Here is a 24,993-nt window from a genome sequence, read left to right as displayed (position 1 = left end):
ATACACCCAAATAGTGGGTGATTGGGAAAGCTTATGAAAGGCTTCTCAGAATTGCCTTACCAGCAGACAGACAGATGAGGGAGTGTTTATCCACTGGCTTCCCCCTGGGGGTTACTCAAGGGTGGTCCCAATGTCATTAACTCCCCCATATCTTTTACACATGTATGATGCAAAGGGTTCCAGTGCGTATCCCAAGCCAGTGTCAAAGGATCCCTGGAGAGTCATGACATGGTCCCAATACAGAAGCCTGCTTGGAAGTGTTTCACAGCAGTACTGAGGGGGAGGTAGGGCTAAGAGATTTAAAGTGGACACAAGGGGTGTCAATACAGTTACATGCAAGGCTTAGTTAACAAAACAACTTAAAAATCAGGAGATACTGCTAGAAAATGATTATGTAATTTTGAAATAGCTTTTTATTAAAAATGTAAATCAACATTACAAAGTTTAAAAAAACAAAAAACTGATCATTTTAACTTACTGTTTTGAAACAGTGGCCCTATATATTTGTTCAAAAACCTCAATAACAACAATGTGCGAGAGAAACACTGATCAGCTTCCTCCTGTGTGCACCCCGACCAGGGATCCAAATGCAGCCTGGGCATGTGCCCTGCCTGGGAATGGAACTGGTGACGTTTCGGTCCACAAGATGACGCTCAACCAACTGAGCCACACCAGCCAAGGCCAGCTTTAATTTTTAGATACATAGTTTGAAAAAGTTAAATTATGATAGACTAAAGATATTTACTATTCTTTTGACTAATAGGAAAATAGCCTCATTTGTTCGGAGAGATAAAAAAGTACAGATAAAATAGTAAATCATGAAATTTGATAAAAGTAATATACCAGGTAAGGTAATTTCACTTATTTAAATCAAGAAAACATCCAAAAAGGCCTTTTATATACTAACAGAAGTAAACAATTTGAGAGACAATAAACTATATTATATTTAAATAAACACCAAAAAAAGATACATTTGGATGATGGTTTTAATTTCCCCAATAATCTTCATGAAGGTTTTGTTTTTGATGGCACTGGTGCTTTTCCTTTATGCTTAGCAGCCTTTTCCATTTTTATCTGTAAATGTAAAATATTTGTTGATAGAATAATTTTTAAAACATTCTAAAGAAAGAAAAGGTTGAACATACTTCACTTGGATTCATGTTTTATTTGCCACAGCCACTTCACACAGTTACATAGCAGTTATTAATGAATACCAATGCCAAAATCTGAGAGTCGAAGGGACCTAATTGCACTTTAAAAATATGGTCTGAATTCAACTTTACAGAAGCATTTTCATAAAAAGAATGTATAATGAGTACTTCTTTGGAGAAAATGAATAAATATCATTTTAAAGGCCATTCAATATTATTTTCTAAAAGCTGAAATACCTAACCTGCCATCAGCCTAAACACATTCAGTTACAGGGTTACAGAACACACCTAAGCCAGCCGGGTTATTTCTGGAATGCGGACTGCTTTAAGGGTAGTTTCCTATCATTCTCGTTTCTACATTTGCACAGCTCCCTTCCTAAAGGTTGTCTTTCTCCACGGAAACTGCAGCAAAGAAGCTTGCATACCCTAAGCAGCAGCCTTCCGACCTTTTAGAAACATATAACCTTTCCGCTGGAGAAACAACAACAACAGAGAACACAAAACCCACCTGCCTCTTACTGCCACTCACACACACCGATTCCCAGAGGCAGCACCACTGCCTCACTCTGGGCAAGAGAAGGCTGAGAAAATGTGGGGCATGGCAGCTGCAGGCAGGGCCTCCTACCCTCTAAGGCAGTGGTCGGCAAACTGCGGCCCCTTGAGTGTGGCTCTTCCACAAAATACCATGAGTGGGTGCGCACACGGACAGTGCGATTGAAACTTCGTGGCCACACTCAAGGGGCCAAAGAGCCGCATGTGGCTCGTGAGCCGCAGTTTGCCGACCACTGCTCTAAGGCAGCGGTTCTCAACCTGTGGGTTGCGACCCCTTCGGCGGTCAAACGACCCTTTCACAGGGGTCGCCTAAGACCATCCTGCATATCAGATATTTACATTGCGATTCATAACAGTATCAACATTACAGTTATGAAGTAGCAACGAAAATAATTTTATGGTTGGGTCACAACATGAGGAACTGTATTTAAAGGGCCAGAAGGTTGAGAACCACTGCTAAGGTGACAGGAATATAATATCAGGAAACCAGTCTTCCCAATCTCATCAAATTATAAGTGATAACTTCCTAATAATAAAATTGAATGAATCTCATCTCTGTCTCCTCCCCATTTTTCCTGCTCGCTCCTGTTTAAGTTGGCTGGGCACCTCATTCAGAGACCATACACTCATATCACTCTTGCACACTGTCAGTCAGCAGGTCATCTGAAGGCCCCAAAGGAACACCCTATTCTAAGGCAAAGATGATAGGCTTTGGAGTCAGAGGGAAGAGTACTCAAACCCCACCTCTGTCGTTTATTAACTATTTGAGGCAAGTTATTTAACCAATAGTTTTCTCATGTGTGAAAAAAAGGTCAGAGTAATAGGTACATCTCAGGGTTGTTCTAAAGGTGTAAGTAAGATCGTATGTATAAAGATCAACATACTTAATAAGCACTCAACCAATACTAGTCTCCTTTCCTATCTCATTTAGGCCAAGTGTTAGATTTACAGCAACATTAAAAATTAGGAAAGATGCTAAAAAAACAAAAGTTAAGGAAGTGTTTGCTCATTGAAATACAGACACACCTCGTTTTATTGTGCTTATCTTTATTGCACTTCACAGATGTTGCTTTTTTTTTTTTTTTTTTTTTTTAACAAAATGAAGGCAAGACCTCCACCAGCAAAAAGATTACTGCTCACTTTATTGCGATACTCAGTTTATTGTGGAGGGCTGGAAAACCAAGCCCACAATAGCTCCATCCCAGGTAGGTCTGTACAAGCACAGCATTACTTTGTAAGTGCTCTGAACCCATCAGATTCCGTTTCCTAATCCCCCCTTTTCCCTCAGTGGTGCATGTCTTGGTTTTTTGGAATAACAGAAGAGTACTAACAATGTGTATAGCACATGTCAGCTCAGAAGTTGTTTAAGTCTGAGCTTCTCCGTTTTTATACTCTTAATCACACAGGCTGGAGAGTTTATAAGCTGTATCTCATAAATCCATAAATCACACAAGGCAGAGAATTATAAACTACATCTCATAAATCCATAAATTCTAGGTCTAGATATAACAAGCAGTCTGGATGGTTATAATAAGCATCCTTGGTGGGCCAGGTATATCCTCCAAAACATTCACAGATAAGAACTCCCCTCCATTCTCTTCCCACAAGCAAATCCCACTGGCATGTTTTCAAGGCAGCCCACACTACCTGGACTTCTGGAGGAGGGAAGGGAGAAGTTCTGGAACCCTGTCCCTCATAAGCCTTTGAGGAAAAACTAAAATTCAGCCGTTAATGTGTGTGTTCCAAGAATAGAGCTTGACTTGATTAAAAATTTATCCCTAATGATGTCGCAAAAATCACCTTTCCTTTTGTCACTCTGAACATGTCATCTTCCTCCTGGGTTCCTACTACCCCCTTTTTCCCTTAAAGCAGAGCTTTCCCTTAGACCTGTCCAGGAAGGTAGCCACTAGCCCAGGGGTGGGCAAACTTTATGACTCCAGGGCCACAATGGGCTCTTAAACTGGACCGGAGGGCCGGAACAAAAGCATGGATGGAGTGTTTGTATGAACTAATATAAATTCAAAGTAAACATCATTACATAAAAGGGTACGGTCTTTTTTTTTTAGTTTTATTCATTTCAAACGGGCTGGATCCGGCCCGCGGGCCGTAGTTTGCCCACGGCTGCACTAGCCCCATGTGGCTAGAAATGTGGCTAGTGTGACTGAGGAAGTACAGTTTAATTTATTTAATTTAGACTTACAGAGTCACGGCTACAACACAGATACAGAACATTCCCATCACTGTGGAAACTTCCATTTTCTAGCTCTGCCTTAAATCATAGGAGGACTCTCCCCGCTACTTCAAAATTCTTCAGCAGGAAAACAAGCTTATCTCTGTCCCCTACTCACTTCCTCTTCTCTTGGAAGGTAATTTATATAATAGTCTTCTTTTTCTTCATCTTTTTGTCTAAGAGTTGTGGAGGATAGGACAAAAGGTGACAAGAGTGTCTTTTCTTTCATGGCACTTATTACCTAGTTGGAGAAATTAAAAATGCCAACAAGGCAACTATAAAATCATCCTAAAGAAAGCACTTCGGGGAATGTGCCTTATGACTGGATAACACTCCCCAAACCTCATTAAGCCAACGTCCTTTCATCCATCCATAAACAAAAAAACAAAACTCTCAAATACGAACACCGCATGAAACACATCAAATGTGTAATCAGATGACATATAAGAAAGGAATATCAATGATGTTTATTTTTTTCCATAAATGTTTATTGAAAACATATTATGTACAAGTTTCTGTACTTAGTTCTGATGAATAAAAGACTACACTTAGCCCTAAGGAGTTTACAGTGTGGTGGAGAACTGATGAACACTATCATTACTGAAATCTAGGAACACTTTAATACTGTAGTTGTTGAGCCCTAGAAGACGTTAAAATACATGTATGATTAGTGTTCTGTTTCTTAAAGGCTATTGAATAATTTTAATTTCAGTATGGATATACCTAGAAGTCGCTAAGAAGAACTACCACATATTATGAATTCAAGACACATATAATTTACAAATCTGCTGATGGTAGATTGTTATTACTGACAATTTTATTTGTATATTTAGTAAATCTTAACGAGCTCCATAAATTAACCAGTGTATTATCATATTACTCATCAATCCTGTTTCTCTCTGAATTGTTCTAAATAAGCCCCATGGCCTAACACCACCTATAAGTAAAGACTTCATAAATTATTTTTCAGGACAATCCACAATCAATATTTAATTGTTCTATGGTGTCTCTGTTACAAGTAAATGCTTAACATAAGCAGATTTCTCCACAGACTTACCCTTTCCTGGTATCGTCTTTCAAAGAAAGCCATATCATCCTCCTCAGGTCTCCTTAAGGAAGAAACTTGACTACTTGTACCTACTAATAAGAAAATAAACAATTCTAAGTAATATATTTCCATAATTTTAAATTTTCCTGAAATAAAAACAGAAAGAAAACTTTCCTCCTACCTGATGATTTTTTTATTTTTCAAACCAGAAATGGCCTAAATGGAGAATTGCTCCTACTACTTAATTCCTTTTTAGGAAGCAGAGCATCTTAACACAAAAGTAACTTTCACTGACAAACATTCTGCAAATATTCAATGGGTTCATATTAAATAGCACAATATAGCTTTTTCATATAAGAGCACTAGTGTATTGCTGAAAGAAACTTTTAATTGCCTCAGAAGGAAAATCTGGTTTTCTTTATAGGTATACCAAGAGCCCAGTTCCATGGAAAAGTTCACCTTCATTTCAGGTGAATGTCTGGTTGGATCCCTTCGCATCCAAAATAGAGTATCAATCTGAACACCTGTTCTCGTTTTTAAAACACATGAATGTACCCTCAACCAGCAACACAAGAATCATGTAATTCCTGATAATCACCAGAGTATAACCACACTCTGTCAACCTAAAGGATCAAGGCAATTAGTCCATCAGAGGGCTCTCTTACTCAGACATCAAAGCAATAACTTACCGGAATAAGGTTTTAAAACTTCAAATTATTGTATTATCAGAATCCTCCTAATTCTCAGATTTAGCAATTTTCCCCAATAAAAAATAAAGTTTCTTGCTTTTTCTCACTGCCTGGCTATTATAAAATAAAATGATAATCAAATTGTGGATACTGGGGGCAAAGAGAGCTTACCAATGATTCTATCTGAATTCTTATTTTCTACATCCAAACATATTTCTCAATTTAATTTCATTACCATCTGTTAGTGTTTCTGGAGAAGTAGATGATGCTTGAAATGCCTTTAGAAATGGATGGTCCATGGCCGTACCTGGAGAGTCTAAAAATTCAGCTGAAGGTGCACCTGATAACAAAGTACATGAAAAATGAAAACTAAACCTCTATTTGTTATGATTCAAAGAAGTTATTTCAAATGTGAAATAAATTAGAACCTACTAGAATCATTAGAAAAATCTAATCTGGCCCGGCTGGCATGGCTCAGTGGTTGAATAGCAACCTATGAACCAGGAGGTCACGGTTCGATTCCCAGTCAGGGCACATGCCCAAGTTGCAGGCTCACTCCCCAGTTTGGGGCGTGCAGGAGGCAGCTGATCAATGACTCTCCCTCATCATTGTTGTTTCTATCTCCCTCTCCCTTCCTCTCTGAAATCAATAAAAATATATATTTTTTAAAAATCTATTCTATAAAAAGGAAATTTTTGTTTTAGATTTTTACCATCCATATAAAGTAAGGGAAGAAGGGTAAAAGTATTTTTTTATTTCTCAGAGACCTTTTCACAGAAAAAAAATATAGATATGCACAAATGTGACTGAATGTCAGCAAAGAGTGCAAAATGTTAACATAGTTATAAAAACTATCAAAAGCAAGATTTGCAATTTTAAAAACTCTAGTTTAAGAGGGAAGAATAAGTATATTTTTACTCTATCCCTCACTCAAAAAACAACTACAAACAATATTAAAAAAAAAAAATAAACCTTCTTCAATCAAATGAGGAAACATCACAACCCAAAACAACACCCTACAAAGACCAACTGCTAAATAATTGACTTTTGAGGAAGGAAGTGCAGAGAAAATGTATGCATAAGTGCTCTATCTTCACAAACCTCACCTCCCCCACACCCCTATCTCCATCCTGCGGTAGAGGGACAGAAAATACACTTTCAGTCCTATTTGGTTTTACAAGTTAGTCCGTCCTTATAACGAAGCAGTGTGGGGCAGCTGCTCAGTCTCAGATTCCTGCTCCTCCTTCCACACTCCTCTACCCTGTGGCCGGTGCGAGTGTAGGAAGGGGTGCTCAGGTCCAGCCAGGCCCTTATGCCTTCCTCTGGTTGCTGCGTGCACTACAGACTTCAACCGGCGAGGCTGACCTAAGTGGCAATTCAGCCTCTCAGCTTGGTAGGGCCTGGTAGCCTCATTCTTACTCTCACTAGGAGTGCAGGCCCCTCGATGCCTGCCACTTCCTCTACTGAATCCCCAGAACTCAGGGGACCCACCTCTAGCTCCGCCCTGGGGTCACCCTTGCCCCTTGCTATAACAGAGACCCTGGCAGGCCCCGGGCCGCACAGCTCAGTTACGAGCTGGGAATTCTGGACTCCCTCTGCAACACTGAGGAACCAAATTCCAGCAAGGGGTCATCTCTGTCCAGGACTCTACGTGGCTAACCGAGCAGACATGCCTTTACCCCGGATCCCCTATATCTGAAGTCCAGACAGAAATATTTTATGTTTCCTCTCCTCACTCTCACCTTTCTTCCCCTCACCTTCCCTCAAGGGCCAAAAGGGGCACGTTTTCTTTTTTTATATTATAAAAATGTTTAAATGATAAAATACTAGAAAAAAGATATCAGCCACTACCTCTACTACTTAGTATCGTTCTAAAAGTACCAGACATTTTGGTTAGTCAGAGTAAGAAGGCTCCTAAATGTTGGAAGGAGGAGGCAAAAATACCATTACTTGCAAAATTAGCTGAACACTTATTTAAAACTCTAAGATTAAGTAGAGTAATAATGACTTGTAACAAAAGCAGCATAAAACATTTGCTTTTGAAATAGACAACAATGAGGCAGACTAAGGTGCCCAGAACCACCTGGGTTGAACCAACCCTACTACTTACTAGCTGAGTAGCACAGAACAAGATGTTTTACTCCTGTGCTGAGTTCCCTCACCTGTGAAATGGGATTAGTAATAGCACCCAACTCAGAGTTGTGAGGATTAAATGAGGTAACAGATGTAAAGAGGTTGGAACTACCCCTGGTCATCATCAACCTCATTATAATTGATTATTTTTTGCCAGTGGTAACTGTGTATTCTGTAATCATTGCATGTACCTAATAGAATCAGGTATCCATAAATATTGAAAAAGGACTCATTTATGAAATTTAACAAGCTACTTGTAAAACTAGTTACAAGAGAATCACAAATGTATCAGGGCAATCTTGAAAAAATAAAGAAACAAATGGGAGGAATTTACCATACCAAATATCAAAACATACTATGAACAATAACAATTAGCCCTGACCGGTGTGGCTTGGTTGGAGCGTCATCTCATATACCAAAAGGTTGTGGGTTCTGTACATACACATACATGCCTGTGAGCATGCATTATTATAGATGTGATTACACGCCTATACATGCATGTGCATATTCACACATAGACATAAGCCTATGTTTCCAAAATGAGATGGCTATAATGGTAAAAATTGCATACAATAAAATAATAAACTATCATATCAAATAAAGGAAATATTATTTACTATTCAGCTATTACAAACAATGTGGTTATGGGTTGGGATTTAGGTACAAATATTGGGGAAAAGAATGATCTTTTCTCTTGTGCTTTCTAAATTTTCTGTAATAACCATCTATTGTGTAGTGGCAATTAAACTTTTTTTTAAAAATAAGAGAATGTTTTCTGGGGAGAAAAAAACATGAAGGATATAAAGTGCTAAACAAACATAAGGCTTCACTATTGTCCACACATAAAAACAATATAACAAGCTCACACTTGTGCATCACTTACCAATTCCACTGTCATCTAACCGCATGTAGCCTTCTGCTAGTGAGCTGAAGCCGGTTAATCCTCCCATTGCCGCGTAAGGAGCATCCCGTCCCACTGGTTTTCCTTGAGCCAGTCTCTCTTGCTTAGTTTCCACGACTGTGTCATGGGCATACGCAGGCTGACCACAAGCACAAGTGAAGCAACTATGGAATCCTGAACACGTGGAACCTGAATCAAGGTGTAAAGGGAGTTAAGTTCTTAAATGTAGGGACTGAGCTGCCTGCTCCAAAAATGCTCAGCTTGGCCTAAGCACCTGAATCTGGATTCCTCATATGCTGTCCTCTAACCCTGGTAACTATTATCTCCAGACCTGGAACTCCCTCCCAGCCACTGCTCTTACTTCTAAAAGATTCTAAAGCAGTCATGGATACTAGCAGGGGGGAAAATAGGGAAAACCAATGAGGACTAAAAGAAATTGGGCTGAACACTAGAGAACCAGGAAATGCAGGCCCTTTCCTCAAATACTGAGTTAAAAGCAGGTGTGGTGGGGACAACCAGTGGCCAGGTCCAAGTGAAGAGATAATGTGAAAGCCTCTCTATGGGTCAACTCCCCACGGAAGCCATATTGGAAGGTCAACACATAGACAAAGAAAGGATGCAACAGAATCCTGTTAAACATAAAAAGGAAAGAAAGCCCTGGACGGATGGCTCAGATAGCTGAGCATCGTCCCATACACCAAAAAGGTTGTGGGTCCGATTCCCAATCAGGACACGTACTCAGGTTTCGGGTTCGATCCTCAGTCAGGGTGTGTGCGAGAGGCAATTTTAAAATAAAATAAAATAAAATTTTAGAGTAGCTACCCATCAAAATGTTTTAATTGTTTCATACTGACAATAAAACTGGCACAAAGACACATTAAATATTCAATAAAAACATTCTGTTGGTGTATTTGTAATAATGTCACTCACAGGCATTGCACATAAAGCCAGGCGTGGCACTGTGCTGATCAGCAAAGTGTTTGCACCTGCAGCGAATGGGCTGTGTGCCATTCAAAGGCACATAAAGGTAAGCCCTGCACTGGCAGCCGGTCACTCGGCAAGGCAAGCTAATGGGGCGCTGCTGTGGAACCGTTTCAAAGTCAGTTTTATGCTGTTTGTACCTAAAAAGGGGGGGAGGGGAGAATAAAAACACAGTGCAGGTAATGTCAGAAATCACTATTTCTATTCTGTTAAATGCAAATGATTCTTTTTCATTTTATTTTTGTTTCATCATTCTTTTTGGTAAGGTGAAAATAAAATCCCCTACTTGCAGTATTTCTGGAAGCTATATTACTTTGATCAGAGAAACCTTCATTCTTAGATTTTTATTTTTAGTAATCACAGCAATATACAAGAAATATTATAAATATTACTAGAGGCCCGATGCACGAAGATTCGTGCAAGAATGGGCCTTCATTCCCCTGGCTGCCAGCACCGCCTTCGCTCTGGCCAGAGTGGCCTTTCAGCCTTCCCACACTGTTCAGAGGCTCAGAGCGGCTGGGGTGGCTCAGTGCCTCTGTATGCAAATTAACCCACCATCTTTGTTGGGTTAATTTGCATACTCACTCCTGATTGGCTTGCATACTCACTCCTGATTGGCTGGTGGGCATCACAAAGGTATGGTCAATTTGCATCTCTCTCTTTTATTAGTGTAGATGTGATTCCCTTAAAGTACATACCACTACAGATTTTTTTAAATGAAAGCACAACCTAAGAGTATGGGAGGCCACCCATACTCTTATAAATAAATTCTTTATAAAAATCCTTTTTAGCCCGAACCGGTTTGGCTCAGTGGATAGAGCGTCGGACTACAGACTGAAGGGTCCCGGGTTCGATTCCAGTCAAGGGCATGTACCTTGGTTGGGGGCACATCCCCAGTGGGGGGGCGTGTGCAGGATGCAGCTGATCGATGTTTCTAACTCTCTATCCCTCTCACCTTCCTCTCTGTAGAAAAAATCAATAAAATCTATTTTAAAAAATCCTTTTTATTAAAGTGCATTACTTCAATTTATTTTTATAGGTTAAAATACTAAGTAATTTTCTTAAATAGACTATGCCCTTCCTTCTCATAAGATGGTATTCAGTAAAATGGTATTAAATTTATTATTCTCAATATTAATCTAGGTAATAGAAGTTAAAAGAACAAGATGCCATTTTTCACTTAGCAAAGAGAGCCAAAGCTTTTTTTAAACTACACATAATTTACAATGCTGCCAAGAGTGTTACAAAAGAAGCAGTCCACCCTAGCCGGTTTGGCTCAGTAGACAGAGTGTTGGCCTGCGGACCAAAAGGTCCCGGGTTCAATTCTGGTCAAGGGCACATACCTCGGTTGCAGGCTCCTCCCAGGCCTGGGCCCTGGTCAGAGTGCAGTGGAGGAAGCAACCAATCAATGTGTTTCTCTCACATCGATGTTTCCCTCAGTCTTTCCCTCTCTCTTCCACTCTCTCTAAAAATCAATGGAAAAATATTCTTGGGTGAGGATTAAAAACAAACAAAAAAAGAACCAATCCCATTTAATGTTTTAAGAAACTTAATAGATCCATCCTTTAACCCAGAGAGTTCATTTTTTAAAATATACCCTAAGAATATAATTCCACGTATAGAGTGTGTGCATAAATATAGTACTAGCAACAGTACTTACAATAGCAAATATATACGTCTACACCCATACATACATAACCATACACATACACATACACACACACCACTAATAACAAAGGCATGATTAAGTAAATTACAAAACAATAGTTATCAAATTTTTTACTAGTGAAACTCTTTCTTCAAATAAGATCTTTTACAGAACCATAATATATAAAATAGATAAAAGCAGAATTGGTTAAAGCAAGGGATAGAGCCAGAATTAGCGTCTGCCCTTCCCCTAACCTACCCTTCCACCTGGTACACCCCTGAGACACCCACACCTCTGGGGAACACATAGTGAACCAGCTCAAACATCCAGCAGGTATTAAAAATCTTGCTTGTGATTACCACATAATGTGAAAACACATTTCTGTGATTCTGTCATGAAAAACTGGTTAAATATTTATACTCACATAATTAAATAAACGATGTAAATGAATTATATGAATAAAATAAAATATATTAACAGCAGCTGGCTTTGGGTGGTGAGTCTTCTTTCTACTGTTCTATATAATCCTCTACATTTTCCATAATAAACATGTTTCACTTTTATTATGGGGGGGAGGGGCTTATGTAGACAGAGATCTGAGTTCTGGTACTTAAGAACTTATCCATCAAAGTTGAGTTGGGTGCCCTACCGGCATGGCTCAGTCGTTGAGCGTCAACCTATGTACCAGGAGGTCATGGTTTGATTTCCGGTCAGGACACATGCCTGGGTTGTGGGATCCATCCCCCCAGTAGGGGCTGTGTAGGAGGCAGCCAATCAACAATTCTCTCCCATCATTGATGTTTCTCTCTCTCTCTCTCTGAAATCATTAAAAATATGTATTTTTTTTTAAGTTGAGTTGGGTCCATTTTGAAGGTTAATGTCATGCTGCATAGGTAAGAGACAGGCACTAAATCTGTATAAGACTAAAAATTAAAACTAACACAAATGTATCCATTCTGAAAGATATCAATGTAACTCACCTTTTCCTTTCCTCCACAGCATTTTCAGTGGGAGTTGCTAACTAAATTTCAAATCAATCTATATACAGCATTACTCATCCTAGCAACTGCCTAACAACCTCTGGCAAACTGCGAGTCTGTAAATAGCAACTATACAGAGTGTCTCCTGAAAGAGGCCCAGACGCTATCAGAACAGGGCGGTCCTCCTTCCACGGCTGCTTGGGAACAGAAAGTTCGAGTTGTTACCTAAAAGCACAACAGGGTTCAGTGACTTGTTTCCGTGAAGCAGCTTGGTCCTTTTGAGCTTCACAACTGTGACCTGGGACAGTAGAAAAATGTAAAGGAGAACACGACAAACAGCCAAATGCACACCACAGGTACAGGCAACACGCCTCAAGGCGCGGGCCCTCAGGTATTTCCTTTGCTCCGTGCGCGTTGCTTGGAAACGGACCAAGCATAATAACAAGCTGTGAACTCAGTATTTCTGTTTGTTTAAAGAAAGGTAGGAACAAAACAGTGTTTCTTAAAGTATAAAGAGAGATTAGAAAATTGGAGGAGAACTGCTTCTTTGTGTAGATTGAGAAGCTGGTCGATGTGGGTCAACTCCAGGGGTTCTGCAGTCTGAGGACCCGTCCGCAACCACCTTGTCCAAAGGTGGGAGAGGCCGCGGTGCTCCCCAGCCTAAGTGAGAGGCCCCTGACAAAGCCATGGGGGCAACAATACCGTTTTCACCAAAGGCAAGAGAAGAGATACTTAAGGTAATGGACTGTACTGAGTTCTAATAGGATAAAATAGAATTTTCAAGTCACATTTAAAAGAAATTTAGATAATTTCTAGTGTATAACACAAAGGCCTATTTAAATGTTTCTCCATTATCACATGTAATGTTACTTATAGAAGGAAGATACACTCTGCTACAGTTTTATATTTTCTAATCACCAGAGAACTTAGCGATAAAATATCTTACCTGTGTGTACAAAAACACAGTGTCTCTGGGCCCACAAGTTTACAATCCATCCCAGTTGGGGATCGCCAGCTCACGAACAATCTATTCTGTAAGCGCATAGGTAAAACTCTTCTTTTGTATTCTTCATACTCTTCAGGAGTAAAAAGTTTCCCTCCATCATCCTCACCCACAATTCTACAACAACAAAATAGTTCTCTTCAGCTTTGATTATTTATTTTCCAGGTTATTAATACTATACTCTAAAATTAAACTAGCCCTAACCGGTTTTGCCCAATGGTTAGAGGGTTCACCCTGGAACTGAAGGGTCCAGGGTTCGATTCCAGTCAAGGGTGTGTACCTGGGTTGCAGGCCCCATCCCTGGGGTGAGTGTAGGAGGCAACCAATAGATGTGTCTCCCTCACATCGATGTTTCTCTCTGTCTCTGTCTCTCCCCCTCTCTTCCACTCTCTCTAAAAACCAATATAGAAAATATCCTCAGGTGAGGATTAACAAAAAAATAATAATTAACTAATTAAACTATACTTGTACAGTCAAAGGAAATGATACAGCACTGATTTTTTACTTTAGGTTTATGTCAATCGCAAAATTACACACAATGGTAATAAAGCTTTTGCTTCCCATATAAAAAAGGGTTCTAAATAAGAAAGTCAATGAATTCATGACATCTGACTTTCCTTATGGGAGCTTACCGCCAGAGAACTGCCATATATTCATCTCAATTTATCCTTTGATTCTGAAGCAACCATGCTCATTCTTCTCATTAAAAGCTGGAGCCTAAACAACTAAAAATTCTAACATCCCCCCCCCCAAAAAAGGAAAGGTACAAAAAAAAAATCAGTGAAGAAGACAACATGACTAATGTCCACACCTGAGCCCAAACCCTGGCCAGGAGTCCAGTGGGAGACCACAAACACCCTTGGACCTGCATAAGCTCAAAACCAGGTGGATCACTGCTCAATTCCAGAAGACCTCAAAACTGTATGGGAGAAACTAAGTCACTGATATTTCTTAATTTCTTAAGAAATTGAGAGTTGGCCTCTCCAGAGGAAAAGCAACAACAATTAAAAGCATTTCCTCAAAATTGAAGAAATTTCCCCTTGACTTTATGCCCCTCTTAAAAGTCATGAAAGTGTTGTCTGCAGAAGGCTACATAATTTGTTGTACAATCCATACCTTTCCCATACTTTCAAGCCTTTAGCTTGAGGAAGATAAATAAAACCAATTCAGAAGCTATAGAACCATCACAACCTTCTTCCTCAAATAATTTAGATACACAATAGTAAAAAAGACAAAGGAACATTTTATTCTGAGATCATTTTTGAGCCATTTCACTTTATTATAGCTACCAAGAAGTATACCAACAGGTGCTGAAAAGACGCCCTAACCCCGTGGTTGGCAAACTGCGGCTTGAGAGCCACATGCGGCTCTTTGGCCCCTTGAGTGTGGCTCTTCCTAAGCCTTAGGAGTATCCTAATTAAGTTAATAACAATGTACCTACCTATATAGTTTAAGTTTAAAAAATTTGGCTCTCAAAAGAAATTTCAATCGTTGTACTGTTGATATTTGGCTCTGTTGACTAATGAGTTTGCCAACCACTGCCTAACCAGTTTGGCTCAGTGGATAGAGCATCGGCCTGCGGACTGAAGGGTCCCAGGTTTGAGTCAGGTCAAGGGCATGTACCTTGGTTGTGGGCACATCCCCAGTAGGGGGTGTGCAGGAGGCAGCTGATTGATGTTTCTAACTCTCTATCCCTCTCCCTTGCTCTCTGTAAAAAATCAATAAAATATATTTTTTTAAAAAGAGAAAAGAACTTAAAGATCAATTCAGTTCTTTGAAAAAAAGAGATCATTTATATCTAAGTTCTAACCCAGTGCAGCTCAAGCTTTATTGTATTACACAATCCTCAAGGGACTCGGTCAAATGCAGATTCAGATTCATGGTCCAGAGGGGACCTGAGAGTCTGCATTTCCAACAAGCTCCCAGGGGATTCCTACTCAGCTGGCCCACGGTTGCTACACTTTGAATAGCAGGCTCTAACCTTTAAAGGGGGTTGTTCCAGGTCATTTATGTTTCCAAAAAAATAACTTTCCACCAGGCCCTAACATATTCTGGACCAAGCAAGGGACTACAACTGGAGGCCCACAATCTGCATATCTAAACATCTGAATACCTAAGTCATCAGTCAACAACAGGGCCCAGCAACTTGGTCCCAGTGAAAAGCCCTGGAGACTTGGCGGCTAACGGAGCTGGCTCTGCCAGGGGGGGGAGGGCTGCGGGGGAGCTGTTCTGGGCATAGGGCTCCGGGCATTACCTGGACCCACCTGAACCCAGGATGAGGCCTGGCCCGTCCATCACGTTCCTCACCCTCATTTTGCTGGTTCAGAATTACCAGGCATTTCTAGGCGTTACCCAACACTGTATCACGAGACAGCCGGAGGGAGTGCAGTCAGATCGGAAACCCGTGCGCCCCAACACCCCTGGGTGATTGGGGGCGGCCACCTTCAAGCAGAGCGGCCCCTCTCGCTGTGATTCCGCCGCTTCCCGTTTATGCACACACATTCCCCCCACCCTACAACTCCGCATCCTCCTGCCCGTGACATTCCCACTCACCCAGTTTCCCAACTGCCAAACCCTACCTGGGGAGCACAGACTTTGTCAGGGCCCCAGGGGCGGCTGCGTTTCCAGTTTGGGGGGAGGACTATCTCCAGAACCACCGAAACTCCCCCAGCAGCCGGTGTCCTCCCGAAACCAGCACCCCGGGACGGGGAGCACGTTAGCAAGTTCACGGCTTACCCGCCTGCTACACTAACATGCAAACTTAACGCCTGTTCATTTTCACCGGCCCCGAGTACTCCATGCGTAATTCTTCCATGCCCTTTGGGGGGGAAAACAACTGGACCTTTGCGTAAATCTAGCGCTCATCGTCCCTCCTGGAAGGGTCGGAGCGGGGACCTCGTAAGCAGCCTCGGAAGAGACTTATTAGCACAGAACTGCGTGTCGTTGCGATATTTAATTACAGAACGACTTAACTCGAAATCAATGGAAGCGTCCCCAATAGCCCGCCCGGGAACGGATCCCGCGCCCAGGCTGGAGAGCGCCTCGCCTCGCCCCGCGGAGGGCCCGCCTCACCTCCGGTACTCCAGGTAGTCGTCCACGGCCGCCGCGCCGCCCGGAGGCAACGTCAGCCGCTCCATGGCCCGCGGGGAACCGAACGGCTCGGACGCCGCGCGCTCCAACGCAGCTGCGCGCGCGAGGGGACCTCGGAGCAGCCGGAGCCGGCCCCGCCCCGCCCGGCCGCGCCCCCGCCCGGCCACCTCCTGATTGGTCCGCCCTGAAGACCGCGGTGACGCCGCAGGGCGCGCGCTCCCACCCGGCGGCCCGCGCGGACGCCAGAAACCCGCTGTCTGCAAGCACAGCCCCGCCCTAGCTGGGATGCTAGTCACCGCCCTCCGCCCTCCGCCCTCCGCCCTCCGCCCTCCGCCCTCCGCCCTCCGCACATCTTGCCGCTCTCCTTCCCTCCTCTGGTCTCCTTGTCAAGTGACATGGACAAGGGAGTGCAATTCCTTGCATATATAATGGACGCACAGAACATTGCTTATTTCTTTGTACAGCGCTCTTCACCAGTGTTGAGAAGGGTCTGGATATGGCTTGCCTGCCCATAATCTCCATGCCTGTTTTCCAAAATGGGAATTTAAAAAACAGTGATGGAACCTGGCCAGTGTGGCTCAATGGTTGAGCATTGACCTATGTACCAGGTGGTCGAGGTCAGAGTACATGCGCAGGTTGCAGGCTCCATGCCCAGTAGGGGGCGTGCAGGAGGCAGCCCATCCATGATTCTCTCTCATCATTGATATTTCTAGCTCTCTACCTCTCCCTTCCTCTCTGAAATCAATAAAAAAAAAAATTTTTTTTTTTTTGAGAAAAACAGTGATGTAAAAGCAATAGTCCTGGGTGTCTCCTTCCAGTTTGGGTGTAAATCTACATATTTGAAGAAAGCGAATTGCTGGTTTAAGCAGGAAAAAAAGTAAAAACAATTTAAACTTTTTTTAAACCATTAGAAATATTCAACACAAAATCCTTTTTAAAGTTGAATTACCATGCGATTGGTAATTTGGCCATAATTTGGGTAAATAACCTGAAAAGGGGGTAGGAAATCCATCACTCCTCAAGACTCATTAAACTCTGATGCTCCCTTAGGATCAGCTTGACTTCTCTCTATAAATTACCTGGGAGGGAGTATCCGCAAATAAGAAAAATAATTCATTGAACTACAATATTTTAAAGTTACTCTCCTGAATAATTCAGGTCCCAAAGTAAAACTTTCATGCAGACAAATGGCACTTTCTTTTTAGTGTCCTTGGTTTATCAATCTACGTTGTTTTTTATTGTGGTTGATCTGTTTCAAAGTATCACACATTATGACACTTAAAGCCAAAATACTCTAAAAAAAATAAATAAGGACATTCTTCTATCTAAATAAAATGGTATTATTACTCCAATAAAATAAAAATAGCTCCTTAATTTCATCTCATACCCTTTCTATAGTTAAATTTACCCAGGTCCTCAAAATGTTCTATGAGCACAATGGGATGGCTATTTCAAAGGAATGAAGTATTATGACCCTTCATTGCTTGTTACCTGTCCTAAACATGAGGGAACATGGAGACATCCAATCAAAACTCTGTTATCAGTAGAATGTGAAATGGCACAAAAAGTGTATTCCTTAATATACTTATCAGATGGAACAGTAATCTCACTCCTAGCTATCTATCCCAAAGAAATGAAATCTTAAATTTACAAAAGACTTCTATGAGAATATTCATAACAGCTTTATTCATAACAGCCACAAACTAGAAACAGGCCAGATGTTCAATAGGAAAATAGATATACAAACTGTTTTATATTCATACTAGAGGCCCAGAGCACGAAATTCGTGCACGGGTATGGTCCCGAGGCCTGGCCTGTGATCAGGGCCATCTTCCCTGGCTTCCCATAGCCGGCCCTGCCCCCTGCTGCCACCCACCCCCAGTTCCCCGTTTGGGTGATCGGTGCCTGATGGCCAGGGGAAGGGACTGAGAGGTTGGCTGTTCCCGCCCACTTGCAGGCCCCGGCCCCGCCGTGGGTCACCCTCTGTGTGGGGGGCAACTGGTGAGGCAGGGGCCTTGGCCTGGCGCTGCCCGCGTCCCCTGCCACCCACCTCCGGTTCCCCATTAGACATCAGGCGATTGGAGCCTGCCAGCTGGGGAAGGGGACGGAGAGGTGATAAATGTGCCTCATAGTGACTGATCCAGTGGTCATTCTGGTCATTCTACCATTAGGGTCAATTTGCATATTACCCTTTTATTATATAGAATAATAAGATACTACTCAGCAATAAAAATATTACTGAAATTTTCTTAGCTTCAACTTTAAAAATCTAGAGTATTTTAAAACAACTTTAAAATAATACATATCTATATATATATATAAAATGCTATGATGTGCACTGACCACCAGGGGGCACGCATGGAACATGGTGGATGTAGGCCATGGCAGGATGGTAGAGCAGGTGAGCAGGGTGGGGGCGCCAGACCAAGGCGGAGCACCGGTCACTGTCATCAGGGCAAGCCTATGGTGGTTACTGAAAAGTCTTTGCTCCTGCACACCATGGTCCTGCCCAGTGCTCACACCTGGTGACGGCGTGGAGTGATTGGGGCCAGCACCATCAGCAGGTGGGAGCGGGGCTGCCAGCAGACAAGGGACTGGGGGCTGCGGCGGGAAGGGCCGGGCTGAGACCTGCCCCTGTGCCCACCGCAGCCTCACAGCCCACAGTTCTTTTCAAGGTGCACAAATTCGTGCACTGGGCCCTGGGTTTTCTATATTAAAATACATAATGACTTTTTACATTGAAATAACTAGGGTAAAATGTTTAGTATCTTCCTATTTAAATTACATCCATCTATCACAACATATTCCAATGTGCATTAAATATCATTTGAAGATAAACTAGGGGAAGAGCACAGAGAATGTGAGCAAAACACAGAATTGTTCATGTGTTGTTGTTTTTTCATATTAAACCACTATACTTGAAACATACATTGGAGTTTCACATAGTATTTCATCCCCTAGAATGAGTTACTGTCCAGAAAATTTCTCAGTGCCTTAAAGAAACAGACATAAATCTAATCTCTCCTGTCTTTAGATATGTCTCAGTTCTAAGAGCTATCAATTTTTTTGTTCTTAAGCTGAAATTTAAATTATACATTAAGAAATTAATTCCTTTGTTAATTCATTTGATAACTATTTACTATGTGCCAGCTAGCAGGCTAGGTGCTGGAGACCAGACAATCTCTGAATATATAGAAAAGGCTCTTACTTTAGAATGGGTAGTGAGGGCAGGTCTCTTTGTAGAATGGCATTTCAGTTGAGAATTAAAGAATGAGAAGAAGCCACTCATGACAAGAGCTGGGAGAACAACATCCCTGACAGGGAGAAGAGAATGAATGAATGAATGAATGAATGAAATACAGACCACAAGTGAGACAAAGTTCTGGAGAAAAGGGTAATCCCTTAAGGCTGGGATTGGAAATTTGGAACTGTCTACTAAGCAGGTAAAACTTGAGAAGCACATTGGATAAAAGGATTGGACTTAAACTAAAGAGAGGAAGGAAAAGACATTCCAGGTAAGGAAACGGAAGAGAACAAATCTGGACGACAGTAGTCCTCCCTTATCCAAGGGGGATATGTTCCAAGACCCTCACTGGATGCCTGAAACCACAGATACTACCAAACCCTATGTATACTGTTTTTTCCTATACAAACATACCTATGACAAAGTTTAATTCATAAATTAGGCACAGTAAAAGATTAAAAACAAAACTAATCATAAAATAGGACAATTATAACAATATACTGCAATAAAAATTATATGTGATCTGTCTCTCCCTCAAAATATCTTATTGCCAAAACCGGTTTGGCTCAGTGGATAGAGCATCGGCCTGCGGACTCAAGGGTCCCGGGTTTGATTCCGGTCAAGGGCATGTACCTTGGTTGTGGGCACATACCCAGTAGGGAGTGTGCAGGAGGCAGCTGATCGATATTTCTCTCTCATCGATGTTTCTAACTCTCTATCCCTCTCCCTTCCTCTCTGTAAAAAAAAACAACAAAAAACAAACAATAAAATATATTTAAAAAAAAAAAAAATATATATATATATATATATATATATATATATATATACATATATCTTATTGACTGTGCTCACCTTTTCATTTAAAGGAAGCACTTTTCAGCTTCTCTTTGGCATATCCAAATTGCCAGCATCACTGCTTTGGGCTCTGGGGCCATTGCAAAGTGAAATAAGGGTTATTTGAACACATGCACTATGATACCAATCTGATAACCTAGATGACCACTTAAGTGACCAAGGGGCGGACAGGGACTTCAGCACAGATCCCCTGGAAAAAGAGATGGAGCAGACAGAGAGGGATTTCATCATACTCAGAACAGCACACAATTTAAAGTTATGAATTGTCTATTAAATTACTTATTTCTGGAATTTTCCATTTAATATTTAAGGACCGAAGTTGACTGGATAACAAACTGTGGAAGGCAAATCATAATAAAGGAGTACTATTGTGTATGATATAAAATAGGTCGGGCAAAGCCTGGCAATAGAAAACAGGATTGGTTTATACTGTGACCAGCTCTGGGCTCAGCTTCGTCTGTTTGGAATTCCAACAGGACATTCTAAGATGGCAAAGGGCCCCACTGTGACAGAGTTAGGACACTTTCTGCCTAATCACCAGCAAGAAATACCAGCTATTTTGGTTTTGCAGAGGCAAAGGATAATAATACTATCCTTCTGGCCGTCTGGTTTGTGACGAAACCAACTGTCCTCGCCTGAGCACCAGGATATGGGAAGGAGAAGGTAGTGGAAGGTACAGCTCAAATCTTCCCGATGGTAAAAGCAAGGACCAAGCTCATGGTGTCACTGGTAAAGTCACCTGAGTCCTAATTAACAATAAGGAAAACTTCCCCCTTTCAGAATTGGCCTTGGCTTCCTTTAGCCCCAGGAAAAGCTAATCTTTCTAGAAACAGAGGGCAGAGCAGCCACTTCTGCCATCTCTCAGCCCCTCAGCTGAAGCCGTGTCAGAAAAGTCACTTGTTTTAATCAGAGAAAGGGCTTTCTTCTGTTAGTAACCGTGGGCACTCTGCACTGTATTTAAACCCAATCTTGTTTTTCACAAATGATATTTAGGAAAGAAGATAAACAGAATTAAATCATGTTGAGAGGCAGAAAGTGATTTTTACTTAAAACTCTCACTACTCATACCACTCTCTTTGGGAGAGTTTAATTCCAAGTGCCACTTATTCTCCTCTCCCCCACTGATTTTTAGAGAGTGGAAGGGAGGGAGGAAGGTGAGAGAGAGAAAAAGAGAGAGAGAGAAACATCAATGTGAGAGAAAAACATTGATTGGTTGCCTCGCACATATGCCCTGACCAGGACCAGGGATAGAACCTGCAATCCAGGTACATGCCCTTGACCCAGAATTGAACCTGTGACCCTTGCGGGAGGGGGGGGGGGGGGGAGGGGGGGGGGAGGCCAGCACTGTAACTACTTAGCAACACTGGCCATGGAGCCATTCATTTTCAAAGGCAAAAAGTGTCAGAAACCTGTTTGAGGAGAAAAAAGAACAAACTACATTAATATATCAAACACTCCCACCCCACCCCTTGCAACTTCTGCCTGCTTTCCTCCTCTCAGTGTGCCTTTGCCTGGAAGCTAAGAGAAGGGCATTTGTGGCTAAATGTTCTTAGTTCCCAATAAGCCCTGTTTACGTTCTTTACATATATATATATATATATATATATATATATATATATATATATATATATATAAAATAGAGAAATATGCTAATTAACCAGGACACCGTAATGGGTTGATCAGACAGGAGGTTGCACGCACAGCGTCAGGAGCGGGGCGGCAGGGGCCTCCTCGCACCTGCACTTGGGGAGGGCCTGATCAGCAGCAGCTGTGGCTGCTTCAAGGGCCGGAGAGGGAGTGGGCAGCGCCGTGCAATTTCGAATAGCGCACTGGACTCCTAGTCCTATATAATAAAGAGCTAATATGCAAATTGACCATCATGCACTTGCACATGATAGCTGCCCCCATGAGGTCAAAGATGGCCGGCAGGAAAGGGCCATTAGGGGGGACCAGGCCAGCAGGGTATGGCAGTTGGGGGTAACCAGGCTGGTAGGGGAGGGCAGTTGGGCCTACAGGGGAGGGCGGGCAGTTGGGGGGTCCAGGCCTGCAGGGGAGGGCAGTTGCGGGGGACCAGGCTTGCACGGGAGGGCCGTTGGGGGCGACCAGGTCTGCAAGGGAGGGCAGTTGGGGGGGACCAGGCCTGCAGGGGAGGGCAGTTGGGGGCAATTGGGCTGGCAGGGGACCAGTTAGGTGTTGGTCAGGCTGGCAGGCAGAAGCGGTTAGGGGCAATCAGGCAAGCAGGCAGGCGAGCAGTTGGGAGCTAGCAGACCTGGATTGTGAGAGGGATGTTCGACTGCCCTGTGGGATCGGGCCTAAACGGGCAGTCGGACATCTCCCGAGGGGGCCCAGATTGGAGAGGATGCAGGCTGGGCTGAGGGACACCCTCCCCCAGTGCACGAATTTCATGCACTGGGCCTCTAGTCTATCTATATAATAAAGAGCTAATATGCTAATTAGACCGAACAGTAGAACGACCGTCTGGACAACCTTCCAGATGACCATCTGAATGACCTTCCAGACGAAGCCAGGGCTGTGAGGGCCGGCCAAGGCTGTGAGGGGTTGCGAGGTCTGGCAGAGGCTCCGAGGGGCTGGGAGGGCTGGCCGGGGCAGCCAGGGCTGCGAGGGCCGAGCCCCTTGCACGAATTTCATGCATCGGGCCTCTAGTTTTTTAATAATCAGGTTCAGAGGCAGACCAAAGAAATAGCTGCCCTTTTATTATATGGGCCAGTAATAATGGACAATGCTAAAAACAATGAGGATTTCCATATCACTTTTCATCTCACCTCTCCATGGGAGGTCAATCCTGGTTGAGGACCAGTGCACGAACCATCCCAGATGAAGCAGAAAGGTGGATCCAGAGCTTCTGCAATTTAAAATGCTTGCAAGTCAATAGCCAAGCTTTGGAAAAATAGCTTGAGGTTTTTAAGGCTCTGCCGGTTAGCATTTTAGAAAACCCAGAGAGATAATCTTAGACACAGCCAAGTCATAAGACAATTGCAGGCTTCTTTAAAAAAAAAAAAATCACTGATGGATCCATTTGTAAAACATAAAGACGTTAAAAGGAGCAAAACAATAGACCAAGAGTGTGGTCTTGCATACCATTTTGTCTAGCCTCTAGGAAGTGAAAAACTAAATATTTTGGTCCCAGAAAGTCCCTAACCTAAACTTTGCAAATAAAATTTTAGCACCAGAGAACTGCCGGAAGTGAGTTGAAAGTGCCCTGAATCCCATGATGGGTACAGAAAATGGCCTTGAGGGTAGACTGAGAAGACTGTTTATCCTGCAGAATATGCACTCGTTTGTCCCTACCTTCCCTTTATTCCAAGGTCAAATGTGAGTGCCAAACTGGTTTGGCTCAGTGAATAGAGCATCGGCCTGCGGACTGAAGGGTCCCAGGTTTGATTCTGGTCAAGGGCATGTACCTTGGTTGCGTGCACATCCCCAGTGGGGGTGTGCAGGAGGCGGCTGGTCGATGTTTCTCTCTCATCGATGTTTCTAACTCTCTATCCCTCTCTTTCTCTCTGTAAAAAATCAATAAAATATATAAAAAAAAAATGTGAGAGACACTATGTGGCAGGTTCATCCATAAGCTCCCAAATACCATACCCCGGTGCTTCTAACTACCTCCGCAGGAATTGACTCATGTCCCATCACCCCCAACCCCACCCATCCTTGGCCATCAGCCTGAGTGAGTGGGCTACCACCAACGCCTGAGAGCCAAGTGCATAAAGTGTGACGTCTTTGCAGACTCTGCACATTGCTGACCCATTGAGGACAAAGTGAGAAGTGGACGGAGAAGCATTTGTCTCTTGGATCAGAGGAGCTGCTAGGCCCCAGGGACTAGATCAGTGGTCGGCAAACTGCGGCTTGTTAGCCACATGCGGCTCTTTGGCCCTTGAGTGTGGCTCTTCCTAAGCCTTAGGAGTACCCTAATTAAGTTAATAACAATGTACCTACCTATATAGTTTAAGTTTAAAAAATTTGGCTCTCAAAAGAAATTTCAATCGTTGTACTGTTGATATTTGGCTCTGTTGACTAATGAGTTTGCCGACCACTGGACTAGATGATGGGAGTAAAGAGGATGCTTGCGATTGCTATGCCAAGATCAGCAGAACTGCTAGTGAGACCTGGTAGTCAAGAGCACGGACTCGCGACAGACCCTTCTGGGTGTGAATCTCTGCTATGCAGTCTATAAGGTGTGACTCTAGCCCCCGTTTCCAGCTTCAGCCATCACTCAAGGCTTTCAGACTCCCAGTTCAAATTTGAAGAAAAGAGTAAAGGTACTTTCCCCCTCCATTTTAAATTCATGAAGATGAGAAACAAACAAGCAAACAAAACAAACACATTTATAGCAAAATTAAGCATAACCTAATGTTATGTGTAAATTCCTAAGCACTGGTGGTTCAAAATGCTTCATTTCCTGCCCTAGCTGGTTTGGCTCAGTGGATAGAGCATCAGTCTATGAACTCAAAGATCCCAGGTACCATT

The 24,993-nt window shown here is 42.6% G+C and overlaps 1 protein-coding gene across 2 annotated transcripts; it reads right to left on the bottom strand.

The window, feature by feature from the left end:
• Window positions 1–374: 374 nt before the first annotated feature.
• On the bottom strand, window positions 375–16,479 carry FAM221A (family with sequence similarity 221 member A). Of its 2 annotated transcripts, none has more exons than XM_070424433.1 (7): window positions 16,389–16,479; window positions 13,260–13,433; window positions 9,635–9,825; window positions 8,687–8,893; window positions 5,906–6,010; window positions 4,991–5,073; window positions 375–1,074 (listed from the first exon to the last, which is right to left on the bottom strand). In XM_070424433.1, exons 1-7 carry the CDS (start codon window positions 16,451–16,453, stop codon window positions 1,006–1,008), a joined length of 894 nt encoding a protein of 297 aa, XP_070280534.1. In that variant the 5' UTR covers window positions 16,454–16,479; the 3' UTR covers window positions 375–1,005. The 2 variants fall into 2 exon arrangements, with proteins under 2 accessions (XP_070280534.1, XP_070280535.1); XM_070424434.1 differs by having other exon boundaries at window positions 4,991–5,070.
• Window positions 16,480–24,993: the final 8,514 nt, after the last annotated feature.

Source organism: Myotis yumanensis, unplaced genomic scaffold, assembly GCF_028538775.1.
Source record: "Myotis yumanensis isolate MYYU_CA2020_CCGP unplaced genomic scaffold, mMyoYum1.0.hap1 SCAF_9, whole genome shotgun sequence".
Lineage (NCBI taxonomy): Eukaryota > Metazoa > Chordata > Mammalia > Chiroptera > Vespertilionidae > Myotis > Myotis yumanensis.
Note: the sequence above shows the minus strand (reverse complement) of the source record. Positions and strands in the feature narration are given on the sequence as shown.

Coding starts and splice junctions, on each gene's coding strand:
- FAM221A (XM_070424433.1), bottom strand. CDS start 16,453: ATGGAGCGGCTGACGTTGCCTCCGGGCGGCGCGGCGGCCGTGGACGAC. Junction 13,434..16,388: donor GACTACCTGGAGTACCGGAG/GTGAGGCGGGCC, acceptor TTGTTGTTGTAG/AATTGTGGGTGAGGATGATG. Junction 6,011..8,686: donor GTTAGATGACAGTGGAATTG/GTAAGTGATGCA, acceptor CTTTGTTATCAG/GTGCACCTTCAGCTGAATTT.